General features: G+C 41.6%; 2 protein-coding genes across 3 annotated transcripts in view; one reads left to right on the top strand and one right to left on the bottom strand.

Annotated features, from left to right (window-relative positions):
• The window catches only part of TSEN2 (tRNA splicing endonuclease subunit 2), a 33,485-nt gene extending 28,301 nt beyond the window's left edge, over nucleotides 1–5,184 (top strand). For both annotated transcript variants that reach the window (XM_033132986.1, XM_033132985.1), the window contains exons 9-12: nucleotides 1,610–1,646; nucleotides 2,160–2,271; nucleotides 3,404–3,493; nucleotides 4,485–5,184. In XM_033132986.1, coding sequence (XP_032988877.1) covers nucleotides 1,610–1,646; nucleotides 2,160–2,271; nucleotides 3,404–3,493; nucleotides 4,485–4,544 — 299 coding nt within the window. In that variant the 3' untranslated portion in view covers nucleotides 4,545–5,184. The remainder of the gene's footprint in view (nucleotides 1–1,609; nucleotides 1,647–2,159; nucleotides 2,272–3,403; nucleotides 3,494–4,484) is intronic.
• Nucleotides 5,185–12,785: 7,601 nt separating this feature from the next.
• MKRN2OS (MKRN2 opposite strand) lies at nucleotides 12,786–16,905 on the bottom strand. The gene is given in 6 exon segments (XM_033132695.1): nucleotides 12,786–13,040; nucleotides 13,043–13,146; nucleotides 13,483–13,494; nucleotides 13,964–14,114; nucleotides 15,601–15,650; nucleotides 16,625–16,905. Coding segments are annotated over 6 exon segments (723 nt in total). The 5' UTR covers nucleotides 16,897–16,905; the 3' UTR covers nucleotides 12,786–12,906.
• Between the last annotated feature and the right edge of the window lie 364 nt (nucleotides 16,906–17,269).

The raw sequence follows: 17,269 nt of genomic DNA, 5'->3' as shown, positions 1-17,269 counted from the left end.
AATCAAGTGCAGCTGCTCAGCTAGTTGACCTTGATTGCCCAGTGGTGAAAATCAGACTAGAAATGGGGAGCTTTTCCTTACATTCCCCACCCAAAAGCTCCCATGGCTCCTGGCTCCTTTGGTAACCAGGAACCTTGCTTGCCTTGGTGCTTTTCTTCTCTCATCTTTTTTAATCTTCATACGCCTGTGAGGCGTGTAGTATTCGCCTCCCTGCCACAGACTGTGCGCCTCGGAAGGGTTCCTGTGCAATTCCAGGGTCCGTGTGGCAGAGTCCCTGCCCCAGGATCCTTCTCTGGGAGGCAACTCTTGACCTCCACACATTGAATTACAGCAGTCCCCCGTTACCCGAAATTTTGCTTTCCTTGGTTTCAGTTACCCATGGTTAATGGCGATCTGAAAATATTACATGGAAAGTTCCAGAAATAAATGATTCATAAATTTTAAATTGCGCATCACTCTGAGTAGCATGATGCAATCTCTCCCTGTCCCCCTCCGTCTCGCCCAGGACGTTGAGTCATCCCTTCGTCCAGCGTCCCCACACTGCATACGTTTTCCACCCAGTAGTCACTCAGTAGCCGTCTCAGTTATCAGATCAACTATTGCAGTATCGCAGTGCTTGTATTCATGTAACTTTATTTTACTGAATAATGGCCCCAAAGCCATTCACATAACTTTTATTACAATGTGTTGTTGTAATTGTTCTATTTTATTATTAGTTATTGTTGTTAATCTCTTACCATGCCTAATTTATGAATTAAACTTTAATATAAGTATGTATTCATAAGGAAAAAACCTATATATACAAGACATACATACCCTGTTTCCCCGAAAATAAGACCTAGCCGGACAATCAGCTCCTGATCTTTTGGAGCAAAAATTAATATAAGAACCCAATCTTATAGTAAATAAGACTGGGTTCTTATATTAATTTTTGCTCCAAAAGACACATTAGATCTGATTGTCCGGCTAGGTCTTATTTTTGGAGAAACACAGTAGATATATTTAGGGTTTGGTACTATCTGCGGTTTCAGACATCCACTGGGGTGGTAGGACCGTATCCCCCATGGATAAGAGGGCACAACTGAAGTAGGACAGACTGATCTCTTAGTGGCATGTATGGTTATATGATTTTCTCCCCCACTTTCCTTTGAATTTCCTAAAAATAGGCGTGAGTCTTGTTCACCTCTAGCACTAACACCTAAGTCAGTACCTATCCAGATTAGCTCAGACACTTTGAATTACACTGATTTGACAGGAATGACAAAATGCTGATCCCCAAACTTCACACTCTTGGTACCCTTTCATGATCTCACGTTGGAGAGCGTAAGGGACAAGATGAGAATCACTTGTACTTGACTTCGGAATTCATTTGTGGGTGGGAGTGGGATGAGGGTTTTAGGGTCTCGGCAACAGATTTGCTTTACTAACTGCATTTTGTTTCAGGGGTGAAAAACAGTTTGGGTTTTAAAAATAGACTACAGGGCATATTGCAGATGAGCCATATAAAGATAATTGGATGTTTATGTCCCTTTGGAGAAGAAAAAACTTAAGTAATAAAATAAGATTTTCATTTCAGGTGGTTATACATTTTCTTTCTTTTTCTTTGCAGTGCTGTATCGAAAAGGTCCTCCATTTTACCATGCAAGGTTTGGAATGATTTTTAAATAAATTAATGGCTTAAAGGGACATGAAGAAATCTCTGGCCTCCACTTTAATTTCAGTGCCACAGAAACAATCATGTTCCTGTTGGCCTGATAGGGTTAGAAACTGTATGTTGGCGCCTTATATACGACACATTAAATAATAAATAGGTTATGATAATGTGTCTTTTATTATTAAACATTGAGTTTATGTAGTAATTGTTCATCTTAATATCAGTGACTGCTAGTATATAAACAGTTGAGTGAATTCTCAGCTTTCATGTTGGGAGAAATATTTCTGTTCCTTTCCTGCATGTGTTGAAATCAGCCTGAAAGTTTGTAACATAAACTGTGAGTTTTCCATTAATATTTTCTCAGTAGCAGTCTAGGGGAATTTAGGATCAGATGATGTACATTTTATTTTTCATGTATCTTCATTCTTGGTAGGACAAAATATTCTTTTTTAACAGATTGATTTCATGCTTTTTATTTTTAAAACACCCTTTATGTGTTTTTCAGTTACTCTGTCATTGTTGAGTTAGTCGATGACCGTTTTGAGGGCTCTCTTAGAAGACCTTTCAGCTGGAGGTCGCTGGCTGCTTTGAGCAGAGTTTCAGTGAATGTCTCCAAGGTAACAAACAACAGCAGTTCTGGCATTCACGTGTCACTTCAATGGTTGGATTACTATTTTTTTTAACGTAGTAGAAACAGAAAAGTCATTTGTAGAGACTTCAAAGCGTTTCTGCCAGAGAAGTTCTGGATGACTGGGCTGGAAGCTGTCCTTCCCTCACGTCCCGTCCCACTACCAGTTGATTCTCAGCTTCAGGAATTGAGCTTCCGAGTTTCCATAGTGATTAGTGTCAGTGAGTTGCCTTTCTCCCCAGGGTTGGTAAGCCGTGGGTAAGCGCAGCCAGCACACGCTCAAAATGCACATTCACAGAGGAATCCAATCCTTGACACACTTCTTTTCAGTTTGCAGATCTCTTGAAGAGAACGGAAGGGAATTAATGTTTATTGCTAAACACTGTACGTGTTTTTTCACCACCTGTTTACCGTCCTCATCCTAAGAGTGAGGAAGGAGTCTGAGGGTCGAGGTGTTGAGTGAGGAGCCCATGACCGTGCAGCTCATACACAGAACTGGGATTCCGACCCAGTCAGCTGACTGGCTGGCTGTGTTCTGTGTCCTGCTGCCCTCGAGATAGAAGGGAAATTTCATCTCACACTAGGACTAGTAAGGAGGAAAGCTTTGCGTTTTCTCTGTTATCCAGTAACTTGCTAACTGAAAATGAATTGTGGGCCCCCTCAAACTCTGTCCCACTGTTGCTGGAGGCGTAGTGGGAGCTGAGCTGGGAGGTCCAGAGGGGCCCGGTGACAGCTGTGTTGAGTGCAGGTTAAGCTGCTTAGGCCTTAGTCTGTAAAAAGCAGCTTTATCCTGTAGAAATAGGGAGTCTATCCTGTTTCTAGTATTTTTATGCCCACTTTTTGGGACTTGTAGCATATAGTAAATATTTTAAATGCTCTGTTTATGACCAGTATACCTACTTTATTTGCATTCTCTTGCCATGTCAATGATGAGTAAATGGCAGCTCCTTAATCTGGAATGCGAGCCCAGTTATGAAGTTTCCCGGAGGGAACTGATGCACTTGTGCTGTTTCCAGGAGCACACAGTGAGAGGGAATGGAGACAGCCTGCATTTCCTGCTGATGCACTCAAATTTGTATGATTTTGTGGGATGTGGAGATTGTTTTTCATTTTTTCGATAGGAACTTATGCTGTGCTATTTGATTAAACCCTCTACCATGACTGACAAAGAAATGGAGTCACCAGAATGTATGAAAAGAATTAAAGTCCAGGTGGGTAAACTCAGAGATAATTTACATCATCCTAAAGATTCCATCCACTGTATTGTGTCCTCTTGAACGTGTGCTCCCAAGAAAAGAAATGAAACCCACCTTCCTTGGTAACAGAAAGCCTTCTCGAGCCCTTTCCTGCTAAATGCGTTCTCACTCCCCCTTAAGTCCTGCTGCTTCCTTACCTGCCATGTGATCTGGTTTCTGTCCTTACCACTCAGCTGAAACTGTTCTCCCAGACAGCCTGGGACCTTCTATCCAGGTCAGGTCCTCTCCTCAGTCTCAGTCCCAGAGACGAGAAGTATTGCTGTTGACTCGTTCCTTCATTGAACTTCTTGTCTTGCTTCTGGGGTACTGTGTTGAGCTGAGTCTCCCGCTGTCTTCCTGGCGGGGTTTTCTCTGCCAGGGCTGCCAAGTTCATTGTCCAGTCACCCAGTGTTTGTTACTGTTCCCATCCCTTGCCCTGTCTGACTCCTCCCTCACACCGAGCGTCTCCTTGTTCTTCCGCCTCTAACATTGCACCCTTCCCTCTTGGTCACACTGCCCTATCCCCCTGCAGACCTGCTCACGGGCCCCAGCGCCTCATCCCCCCAGTTGGTCCTGTTCATCCCCGCTAGGTTAGCTTTTCATGAAATGCCAGTCCAGACCCACTTCTCCCCTCTCAGTGCTGACCTGGAAATACCAGCAGCGTCATAGACGTGGTTCTGATGTTAAGTACGAGCTTTTGTGCTGTCACTCCTAATCCAAGGAAGTGCCAGTAGAGGCAAGTTTAGCTTTTACAATCTTTGCATGATTACAGTAGATACTCTTTGCATGTAAGGTTGATATTGCTACATTCACAGTTTCTCCAAATGTTTAGTTACAAGAAATGGGAACAGGTATCCTCATTATATAGACAGCTTTTTGTGAAACGCAGCTATAATGTCACATGCCTCTCGTGTTCTTTCATTTCTTTTCTGAAACTCAGTCGCCTTTTTGTTTTGATTGGTTACAGGAGGTGATTCTAAGCCGTTGGGTTTCTTCACGAGAGAGGAGTGATCAAGACGAACTTTAACAATTCAGCCTCAGATTTCTGATTTCACCAACAAATACTTAGTCTCCTACAGGAAGCCAAGTTCAGGGCGAGGTAGTAAAGAGTCCATTTATTGTAATTGTCCATTAATTTAAAAGTTTCAAGGGCATGGTGCTCTCAACCCCAGAAAACTGTTAGTGTTTTAAGATAAAATTATACAGGGAAGAAAAAGAGCCCTGTGCCAGGATTTGAGATCCTGTCCTTGAATCCATCACTGACTGACCGACCCTGAGCTCCTCGCCTCTAGGCCTCCGTCTGTGTCGTCATCCGGTCAGTGAGAAGGGTGGACTACGTGAGTCCCAAGAAGACTCCTCCGGCAACAGGGAAATTCTGTTGTTACTGATTTTGCCAGAAAATGGTAACAGTTCATGTTTATGTGGCACTCTGCAGTTTCCAGAGCACAGGGATCTCTTGTTACCCATATCCGATCTGTTCCTGAAAGTGCTGGAGAGCAGATTGGGGGATTGCGGGACGCTGTGTTCCATTATTTTAAATGGAAAAAATAAAGTGTCTCAGCTTATTCCAAGAACTTCAACCAATTACTCCAACCCATAAAAATCCATTTAATATTTTAACAAGGATTTCTGTATCATAGAAAACATTTAAAACATCAGTTACCAAATTATTTGTCAATGAACTCATTGGTGGGCAAATTTGTATAGAATATACAACAATATTATACAATATTAGATAAAAATTGTATCTTGCTTCAGTGAACTTGTTATGAAATAAAAATAGGTGGTGAAATAATATATGAAGATACATAATGAGTACAATTAACATTTAGTAAAACACAATAAACAAAGCCTTTTTAAAATTGGTTAGATCCCAATGAAGAGTTGCCTGAGGAATGGCATACGGAGGCAGGAGGGAAACGGACAGAGGGCACTGGGGAGGGGGCGGAGCAGGAGGAAGTTAGTGTGGGTCTGAGGTTCGTCCACCGTCCAAATTCAAGACACTGGCTGACAGTCTTCTCCTTGGCACTAAATATTCCAGCAGTAGATGGGTAAGAACCATCTTTGGAAGCTGAGATGAAAAAACAAAACTGGGTTCTTGTTTGCATTCCCTTGACACGTGATCTTAGAGCTTCTGACAGGCTCCTTAACAAAGTGAAAGATTTCACTATGAATCATCACTTTCTCAAAACCTTGAATGTTGGCCAAAAATTTCAGGAGGCATTTCTTCCTATTTCATTCTTCATTTGTGGTAGCACTTCTTTCCTAGCCTAATCAGTGCATCAAATGCCCTTATGGTAAAAATTCTTCCAGGAATTGTTCATCAGAGTACAGTCATTCTATCAGCTCTCCACCCCAGATGCTTTATCATCAGCGAATATGCCTTGAAGGTGGAGGACTCCTTAGTATAAAGGGTACAGTAAAGATGTAGAGAAGCCAAAGACCACACAGATACTTGTAACTGAAAGCTCTAAAGGATGTCATCATCTTTAGTCAAAGAGCCTTGTAAGAAGGATTTGCCTTCTTTATGTAGAAGATTTGAACACCATGCAGCAGGCCATGCACTCTTCAGTGTTACCTGAGGGCCCTCGGGGTTCTGAAATGATACACCAGCAAAGGCTTTGGCTTACGTCACCTCACGGTTTCCAGCTGAAAGCAGTATTAGTTTATCTTCGGAGCATTAAATCCTAGCACTTTTTTCTTACCGTCTGAAATAAATGTACCAGATGGCATTTGTTTTCAAAAAAAGCTCAGGTTCAAGATTGGAAATTTTCTCTGCGGTAAAACCACCATCAGGAGATTCTGCAGTTCACTGGGAGAGATGTTACAGCCTCACTGAGAGCAGAAGTTGCTTCTCCCACACTCTTCAAAGCATCACGCTTACATGGTTCTTAAATCTCTCGAACTGTCCAGACTTGCTTTAAAACTGAAATCTTCACCAAGTCCTCTCTCTCTTCCATCACTTTCCAGCTGTCCTGAGGTGTTCAAGGCCACCCACTGTACCACATGTGTTTAGTGGCATCAGGCTGACTGGCCACTCAGGAATTTCACTAGCTTTGTAAAAACAACTTGCCACACTCGAGAACACTATGAAACTCTGTGGACCCAATATTTTTCACAAGTTGTATTTTCACAACCCAATGCAAAAATATATATATATATATATCAAAAAAGGCAGATACCTGTTTGGCCAAGAATATATCTTTTATACGATCACCTTCTCAATACATTATCACTTCCAACTTTTTTTTTCCTAAAGTAGGGGGATTTCTTAGGCCTCTCTAAAACTCACCTACTTTCTTCATGGGCTTTTCCATTTCCATAGGAGACATTTTTGCTTAATGAAGTTGGGAAAAGGATGTGATAACACACTACACATCCAAACAGCACAAGCACGGGGCAGTCAACTAAGACAGCGGTGCCTGCTGTGTCCTCTTTCTGTGTCCTCTTTTCCAGACACGCACAGCTGCAGACTCTTACATAGTTGTTTTTTATTTGGATAACCAAGATGAGCTACAATTTTTTACAAATCGTACAGTATATATTCACATCATGGGAGTTGAGATGGACAGATACCTGTGTTCTTGTTTATCCCACAATAACCTTTGGAGTTCGGGTGGTCGGACTTCCATGGGAGGAAGGTTGAGGCTTAGAGGTGTGGCTGTTGTATGTCACCACCAGGAAGTACACGTGGAGGACTTGACCTGAGAGCTCCTGGTCCTTCATTCAGTGCCCTTATGAGATCTCCACAGCTGACGTGACACCAGCCTAGAAAATCACGTGCAGTCAGAAGGATAGCCCCTCTAGGGCTTGTCCAGGTGGAGGTTAAAGAGGAAGCCTGCCCTCCGCGCCAGGCCAAGCCAGGTATATGCTGGCACAGCTGGGCGGTGGTCCCCCACGTCAAGGCTGGGGTGCAGCCTGAAATCCCTCTCACCAGGAATATACTCGTGCGTATGATTTTGCATACATCTGAAGGAGGTTCACAGATGCAGTGAGGACCACCGGTGGATCCAACGTTAAGAACCTCTGGGAAGAGTGTGTGGTCTTAGCTTCTAGTTAGTTTCCCCAGAGATAATTTTATTGAAGGCTAGGTAGTGGAGTGAGCCTTCTAGAAAGGCACCGTTCAGATCTCAGCTCTGCCTCTCAGTGGTTATGTGACCTTACGCAACTTACCCTTTATGAGCCTCAATTTTCATACCTCTAAAATGGGGGCTGATGATAATTGCCTCGTGTGTGATTATGTGGATAAAGGAGAACTCAAAAAGTACCTGACACAAGGAGTTTCCCCCCTCTTCCCAGAAGGAATGACTCAAACCCACAAAACTGGCAAGAGACATAGTGTCAATTTACATTCAGAGCTAAATCTGGTCAAGAACTGAAATGTGTTTGTGGAAGTTAGGCCCATCTGAAAACAGACACAAGCACTGTTTGTTCACAGAAATTGGAGAGAGATGAGAGGACATTTGTAGAGGGCCCCCTATGTGCTGAGAGGCTGTTTTGTTGTTGGGTGAGCCGAATTACCTTTATCCTGCCTTGTGAAGAACCTGCGACCGGAATCAGGAAGTCACCCTTGGAAGGTGCTGGACCTGCCCAGAGAACAGCGGGACACTATTAAGTGGTTCTGTAACCTCAGAGCTTCCCTGCCTTTAGATTACCACCTCCTCGGGTTAGAGTCCGTAGCCTACAGTTTCCAAGATTTTTAAACTATTTATGAGACTCTGGCTTTGGTATTAAGTTTCAGCAATTCTTTGGTCTCTGTGATTGGCCTCAGGTGGATGGCTAAGAGCTCCTTGGTTTGGAGTCAGACCCACGTTTGCATCCCAACTCATCCACGTGCAAACTTAACCTCAGTTTCCTCATTTATAAAATGAAGTAATGTTATTAACATAAACATACAGTGGAATGCTATTTAGCCACAAAGGAAATGAAGTACTGATGTGCTACAACATGGATGAACCTTGAAAACATGACAGGGGAAAGAATTCACAAAGGTTGCCATATTGTTGATTCCAATTATATACCCCAAATAGGTAAATCTATGCGAGAGAACAGATCGGTGGTTACCAGGGACAGGGGAGGGAAGACTCAGGAGCAACTGCTTAGCGGGTACAGAGTCACCTACAGGATGATGAAATATAAAACTAGATAGAGGTGGCAGTTGCACAACATTGTACTAAATGCCATTGAATTTTTCGCTTTTAAAATAGGCTTATGTAATACAAATCTCACCTCAATTTTAAAAAGTAAAAATGATAATGTTATTAACCTCAGAGGGTTGCTGGAGGATTACGTGGGTTATTCCTCCCAAGGTACTTGTTAGTACAGTGCCTGGCTCATAATGTACTTTCAGTAATTTGCAGCTATGATGATTCATTTTCGGAGGAAGGTGGAAGCACTCGTGTTGTAAGAATCACGGTTACCTGTCATCTATTAAGGCTGTTACTTGTGCAGTTGATTATTGTATATTGATTCTCTTCGCTTCTGTCTTAAACCTGAGCTAATGTTTCCTGACCTTATCCCCAAAATGTAAGGGGAAATGGTGACATCTGTGCCTTTACTGTCCTGAGTTCTCTCATAAAGAGATTTCTATAAAGTAACTGATTCATAGGTAACACTTGGCAGGGATTAAAGCAACGTGAATGGGACTTGATTTTCGGAAGGTTAGGCTGATGTTGGTTAGGCTTCCCTATGATTTTGAGTATAGTGTACTAGTCTGAAAATTCCTTGTTACTTGTTGAATACTTTTTATTTTGTTTTCATTATTTTGCCTTTATTGTTGAAGCATTTTCATTTTCTCTTTTAAAAAAGTTACTATTTACTTGAATGTGGTTCTTAATTTAGTTTTACCCTGTTGGGGAGTACTTGGGTTAAAAAGAAATGAAATACCTCTCCACCACCCTCCCTCCATTTATGATTTTACCAACTGAATTGAATTTTTAAAAATCTGATTACAGACTCAAATAATTATCCCATAAATGTTAACTTCCTCAAAACTGTAACTAAGGCCCATTTCTAAAACTGATTGGGAGATTTAAGCCATCAATTTATCTTCAGTCTTTGCTTTTTATATATATGTGTGCTGAAAAAATGTAGTCTTTTTACCATTTTGTGAAATATAGGGATGCCTCACTTAAGAATACATGATATGAAAAAGTACTATTTGTGAAATTGTTAAACTAGGAGGTAATATTTTTTATTTCAAAGCAGTTCATTCTAATTTCTTTTAAGTGAAAGTTTTCAAGCATTTAAAATTTTTTAGAATCTTTACATTTTCAGAAACAATACGGCAAAGTTAAATACTTAATTTTTTTATGTTTTCATTTTTTTACATTTTACTTCACCAGTTTATTATAAAAAGATATAACTCAAAACAATTTCCAACAAATAGAAGAGATGCATAGGCCAAGGTATGAGGAAAAGGCATGGAACTTCCATAACCTCTCTGAGCGCACCACTCTCCCTGAATGTCACCAACCAGGAAGCTTTCTTCTTAACTTTTAAATGGAACATTCTGATAGAATAGAAACAGTGGAATCAGGAAAACCTGGGTCCACAGTCCCTAGGAAAACAGGGACAATCTTGGGAACATTGCCTAATCACTGAGCCTCAGTTTCCTGAGCTGTGAAATGGGGATAATTACTACCTCCTGCGTTTGTTTTGCAGACTAACTGAGATGTCATATGAAAAGGTCTGGCACATGGTAGGTCTCCTTTTTCCTTTCCAGATAAACCAAGAGTGTAAGCATTGGCATAATTATTTTCTCTAGGGATCATAAGCCTAGTTTATGCTCTGGTAGTTAACACAGTGGAGAAAGAGGTGATAGAAAAATAGTTTGAGGTAAAGTGGTGAAGACAGCTCTGGAGATTGGGGGAGGTAACGCTATAAGCACCTCCTGTACAAAGGAAGCTAGCTATGGCCATTGGTGGGGGGCATTTAAAAAATGTTTATTGGGTTTTCCTGGCAATGAGACTAATCCGTGCACAGTAGGCTTTAGAAAAATACCTTTGCATGGGCCATTTTAGTCTTTCACATCGGTAACACTAAGGCAAACTCTCTGACCTCGCTGGGAAAAGGAGCCCAGTCATTGGTCATTCAATGAGCACTGATGGAGGACCAGGTATGTGCCCAGTGCAGTGCTAACTGCTGAGGTGAAGAAGTGTATTTTGGGAGGTGCCAGGGACACTCTGAGACTTCATCTGGGAAGCAGAGCTGGTGCCCGTGCTGAACCTCCTCCTCCTTCAGTTAGTGTTGAGCTGGTCTGACAAAGGAAATAAGCCAAGGAGTCTCAGTTTAATTCTAAAAACTGGAACAACATTGCCATCTGTTGGTGTCATGAGATGCTTAATTCCCTTTATTAGGGGTAAAACCTGTAGGGTGTGGTGCTGTGATTTTATGAGTAGGGAATGTACAGCCTGCTGAAGTGAAGACTATGAGGTCGGCTGCTGTCAGTGTCACCTCCAGGTAGAAGAGCGGCCCCTAAAATAGGGAATGGGGACTGTTAAAGCTTTGAGAAGCAAGTAATGCTGCACTAAAAGAAAGCAGCATGAAATTGGCATTTCTAATATTAACAATTCTTGTTTTGTCTGCATTGTTTTCTGACATTTTTTACTTCCTTTCCATATTTGAATGTTGCTGAAAACAAAATTCTTATTTTCTCCTTTATCTTCTCTAATGCTAAAATTGCTGGCCGAGTTACTGTACATTCTAGGTATCACTGGTCTCTTTCACGTTACCAAGTGGCCCAGGAGTTAAGTACATGGGCTTTGCAGTCAACTTGGCTTTGAAGCCTGGTTTTGTCACTGTGTGAGTTTGGGCAAGTAATTTCCTCAGTTTCCGTTTTCATCTGTAAAATGGGCATAATGTTAGTACCTACTTCACAGGGTGGTCTTGAGGATTGAAAAGGAAGAATAAAAGTGTTCTTTTATATGGTGTGGAGTCCCTCATGGATCCTCATTAACTGCAGCTGCTGTGATTGCCAGTCATCAGGTAACGAATGGGACCAGAGAAGCAGAGCCCTTAGATTGCATGTTAAGAGCATAGGGGCAAATTGGAATATTTCCCAAACCCAACACTTTTTCAATCTTTACCCACTGAGGTGTTTATGAATTCTTGAACACCACGGAATAGTAGTCACAGTTTTGTTTAAAGTGGTATCATATTCTGGGTGGGAAGTTTTGTTCTCTTAAAGAGAAGTACCAGAACGTAAAAGTGCAAACATTGTCATGCTGTGCATTTTTTCCCACTGCAGTTGCTGGTGCTGAAATGTTGCCCAAACGCCTCTTTGGAAACAAGCTTGAAGGATCTGTAGCAAGTTTTCTTAATATCTTTATTACTAAGTAATTATTGGTACCTGGATGATAGGTACATTGAAGATGTATTTGGTGCTTTGAAGTTGAGTACCTTGCAGATGGGTTTGGTTTGGGGAAATTAGACATCATTCGGTGCCCAGGCTGGCAATAGATTAATGGAGTAATGTATCCCATTTGGTCAAAAACAAAGTGACTTCTGGAAGCAGATTCCAAGGAGTCATTCTGACATGTTTTGCTGATTGGCTGTTTTAAAGTTGACGATTACTTGGGTATACAAATTCTAATATGCTTGTTAAATCACTTTGTTTTGTTGTAGTGGCTCACCCCAGTTTTCCCATTTCTTCTCCTGACTACTAGAGAAAGAAGACAACCTTTCATTGAGTCCTTCTGCATTCTGCATTTAAAGTGGGAAGAGAAGTTGCTGTTTTACGTAGTAAACCCAACACCTCAATCTTTTTATGTCAGGTCAGGCAAAATGAGAAGGAAACAGACTGGTGTTACACTGACAAGGAATTGCCAATCCAGTTTGTGCACATGCATTAGAAAGGGCTAATCAGGAGTGCCTGTTCCTAACTTAAATTCTGAGACCTTTTCTGTTTTTTTTTTCCTTCTTTTTTTACTACTGTTGATCATCAAAAGGTTACCATATCCTTTTAAATAAAAACAATGAGGTGAAGGTGCCTCATTACTTCATAATTTTAAGTCTCGCTCACCTTCTCACAAATCCCCATCTTCTGGACTCACGTTGAAAGGTGCATTTGTTTAGCTCTAATTAATTATAGAAGAGCTTTCATTGCTCTGTGAATAAAAGATGCTGCCGCTTTATGCTGTAACATGGATTCTCAGATTGAAAAACAAACTGATAGGAAAAGAATTTAATTGTAACACATACAATTTTGGAAACCCAAGGCAATTTTTATTACTAGTTTTATAAATTCCCATACTGCAATAAGCTGAAATATGCTTAAAGGAAAGCCGTAACAGTTTTTTATTAACCAGAGTTTAATACATTTAGAAATCTCCGATATCTACTAAAGGGAGTAACCGCCAATGTCCTGTCCCTTCTCTCACACTTCACACTCAGCACAAACCGCTTCCCGGAGCAGGGCTTGGCTCTTGATCAGGGTGGTCAATCACGTAGAAGCCACGCTCTTCTATCGCCCGGTAGAGTGTGATGTACTTAGAAGCCTTCCTGGTCCTTGGGACCACGAATTCTCCGTGAACTCATTCTTGTCCAGTTGCTCCTTGCCTTCTGTCATCAGAATGCAGTTAATGAATGTGAGGGTGTAACTGTAGCAGTTGTGGTGGTCTTCTTCATACCTTACAAACAAGGACATGGAGAAGAGAAGGCTTAGCTTTAAAAGCTGCTCAGGGACAGGACTGAGAAGCTGCTGGGCCATTCATAATTGAAACTGGGCTCACTTAGCGAGCTGGGCCCCTACCTATGCTTGACGGCGAAGCTCCGAGGACACTCGGCATCTTGGGCTATTTCTGTTTGCAACTTAAGTACAGATGGGACTCAACTAACTGTTCAGAAGTAGCGAGTTAAGTTGCCATAAACCCCAATTTGGAGAACCTAATTCACTTAAATTCTAGATTCTAGAAGTGGAATTCCATATCTTAAGTTTTAGGATATCCCACAGTATCTAAATTTACTTCCAGGGAAGCCTGAAACAATTGAAATTTTTAAGTATGCTATATATCTAAAATACTGAGGAATTGAGAAATTAATTTCAAAATTGTTAACACCAATAAAAAGCTTTAAATATTTATCAATTCTGAACATCATTTTAAAAAATGTTTGTATTAAGAGACTGTATCACAGCTTTTGCTGTACATATTATTAATGTTAAGTATGTAAAAATACCTAGCCAAATAACTAGAGTACTAAGTTCTGGTCCTTTCAGTTCTTAAAATGCTATACTTCTATTAATGTTATTTAAATGTTCGTGGCTCACCACTGCAGAAACCCCAAAGTAAATCAACCCCTGCTTAAGTTCTGTTCCAGACACTACTATCTTGGTATGGGCTCATATAAACACAGCTCAAAGTCCTCTGTGACCTGAGATCACACTTGGCGTGGCGAATGAGGGCCAGGGAACGGGTGGCCCTCTGCAGCCCTGTACCTGTGTGGCGCCAGGCCCCTGTGGTGGAGAAGTCTTCCAGGTACTTATCCCACTGGTCCATCAGTCCAAACATGCCAGGCTGCAATAATGGGATACTTATACTCTGCTCCCAGCCTGCTTCATCTCGCTGGATGCCGTACATGGTGTAATTATACACAACTCCTGCAACCAAAACCAGAGTTGTACAGAAGCTTAAGGGGAAAATGTACCTCTGTGAAAAGGGGATGTCAGAAAAGACAGCCCACTTCATGGACGGTGTAGATGCTTGACTGCACTGTACACCTGAAGCTGAAGTTGAATAATATTGTATGTCAACTATAATTTAATATACATAGTCACGGGATATGGAGTATAGCATAAGGAATAGATTCAATGGATTGTAATAGATATAAACGATGTCAGAGGGGCAATAGATTGGGGGAGGGGGGTTATCACTTTGTGAGGGGGTGAAATGTTTTGTACACCTGAAAAAAAAAGACAGCAATCACCATGGTAACTACATATCGGAAACTCAGGGTTGTACTTTCCAATTACGGTCAGAGAGCCATGGGCCACGAGGGGCTCTAGAACCTCCTTCCTCTAGAGCATCAAGTTCAGGGGGCAGCCACCCACCTGGGAGATTTAGAGAGGGGCTGCCTGGAGGTCAAGGAGAGGTTATGGAGCCCCTGCCGCCTCTGCTGTCAGCAGAGCAGTTTCTTCAGGGAACCCAGTTCTGCACCATGAAATCGCCCCCAGGAAAGAGAGACTATAACAGGTGCCAGGATAATCAGCTCTAAATATTTTTGTTGACGTTCTCTATTTACAAATGGGTCTATCTTGTTTCTTAAATCAGCAATAAATTTCCAGTGATAAGATTGGTGGCAAATTTGACTACTCAAGTGGGTAACTGAGTTCAAAAACCAGTCCCAGGTTCTATTCATAGCGTCCATTTCTACTGCTTCAAGGGATCGCGGAAAGGCTGTGATAACAGCCTCACCTGGCTGGCCTCACTCACTATTCCCAGCCTACAACTTTCTGCAAGGGGCTCACCCAGGCCCTTGTCCTGCAGACACGGATATTCTGGTTTTAGGGGTTGCAGACTCCGTGCCTTGAGAGCTAAATCTGGCCAAAGGAACTGTTTTATTTAAACATGCTTCTTTTTATTTTTTATAAAACAAACCACTGCAGGCCCCACTAATGCTCAGGTGTTGTATCCCCTGATTTATTCCTGAGGTCCCTGCCTAATCCTGGATCTCTGGAGTATGAGGACCAGTGGCAGGGAGCTGAGTATAGATTTGGGGTAAAGGGCCTGGGTCCAGATTCTGGTTCCCACACAAGATGAGGTCTTGGGCAACTTAACCTGTCCAGAATTCTATTTCTTCCTCTTTTAAAAACCAACAAAAATTTAACAGGTTTGTGTTGCTCTTGGCTGAAAAAATATCAAAAAATTTTCAAATATTTAGTATTGTTAGTAGTAATACCTTGCTGTAAAGTCTAGTATTTCTCATTTTGCCCACTTCATGGCACAGCAGATGAACCCAGGGAACAGAGAAATCACTAATTAAATGTTGCCACAATCACTTTTTTTCTAGAACTACTGCTCTCCTCTGACTGGGCATTTTGGGGACTAAGCTCAAAAAAAAAAAAAAAACAATGAAAATGCACTCACCATTTGTGTTGGTTATTCCAACGTGAAGATCAGACCTTCCATCATACTCCCTGAAAGAAACAAGTATTTTTTTTTCTCTTGTTTGCATATGTCTGGCATGAAGAATTAGTACCTAAAGTAGGAGGAGAGTGATAGGCCTTCTCTCTTGGCTGGTGCCAGACTTACCATCAGTGAATGAGGGGCTCTTAAAAAACAGTTTGGTGCAACACGTTTTATATACTTTCATTCATTCAGCCTCATAGTGACAGGAAGGAAATCAGTTAAGGATGTTAGTAGTGAAGTGAATAGTCAACTCTAATTTTCTCATCCCCCACACTCTGAAGGGCACGAAAGAGTTGGAAGGGCAGATTTCAAGGAAGCAAACAGTTCTCAGCATTAGATGGTGAGGATGCACATGGACAACCTTCTTAAAGTATCTGCCATCATTCAATAGCGTCCGTGCTCTCTTACAACTTGGCTTGTGCAGGGCCAGTCCCAATTCCATTTGTAAACTACACAAGGACTCTAAGGAAGCACAATCTTTTGATTTTTGAACTCTTTCTGAATTAAATTTAGGTGGTGCCTACAATTGAAATAGACCAACTCTAGTCTTCAATTTAATTCACCTCCATGCAAACTAGTCTAAAAGTGGCCATCTTCAGACTCTGTACATTGTCCCTGTTTTGTCACAGAAATGATAAACCAACTCACAGTAAAGGTGCTATTTTGACATTAGCTACTGGGTCATTTTCCCCAATAGCCTCTTATCTCAAAATCTCTGGGTGAAAAAACTCCAGGCTATCAATTTTTCTTGAAATCATATAAGCAGGTTTGACCTTGATATATTCTTGCACTTATTACTCCAGGAAAGTATGCACACCATCTATTTCTATGAAACAAATAGGCCTACATTTTAGAATTTAATGCTAAAATACTGGAAAGATTGATTATCCCCCAAACCTCACCCTGTAAAAGAAGGTTTTAGTGAGTACAACACAGAAGGGAAAGTTTGCACGATTCAATGTAATACTTAAAAACACTGTACCTAAGAAATGTCCCTTGAGTTGGCCTGAGGAGGAATGAACATTTTTCTTGATGTCCATTGGTAAACGGATTGGAGATGCTAACAGGTGCTTCCTCCAGCTTCCTCGAGCGCACGTCCTGCCGGCAGAGGGGGCAGCATCGCGGCACACTGAAGCTGTAGATGTATTTCCTGCAGTGGTTGAATTTAATTAAAGGCTTTCCGACCTCTGCGCACTGCATGGCTTTCCCTTCCTGGGCAACCAGGAGCGGTTTCCCCAGACTTCTTTTCCTCATGAACAGATAGCAAATGCACGCAGCCCGAGTACTTGATCAACAATGACGGTCATTCTGATTGGCGGCTTTAGAAGACAAACCCTGTCGGATTGAACTGGTGTCTTGAAGAGCTTTCGTTTTCATTTTCATTGTGCTTGCTTACAAAATTTCTATCCTTCGTTACATTTTGCAACTGTCGGCAGCCAGCTCCTACTCATCCCTTAAAGCCCTACTTTCTGTGAAACCTTTCTCCTCTTCGCTCAGCATTCTCTTGTGCTGGCAGCCCTGGATTCATGTTTCTACCAGAGCTCTGTTCTTGAATTAGTCATTAGTCTGTGAGCCTCTAGAAGTTAGGGACCCACATTTATTTTTGTGTTTCTAGAAAAGGTTATAT

The sequence above is a fragment of the Rhinolophus ferrumequinum genome, chromosome 17, assembly GCF_004115265.2.
Source record: "Rhinolophus ferrumequinum isolate MPI-CBG mRhiFer1 chromosome 17, mRhiFer1_v1.p, whole genome shotgun sequence".
NCBI lineage: Eukaryota > Metazoa > Chordata > Mammalia > Chiroptera > Rhinolophidae > Rhinolophus > Rhinolophus ferrumequinum.
Note: the sequence above shows the minus strand (reverse complement) of the source record. Positions and strands in the feature narration are given on the sequence as shown.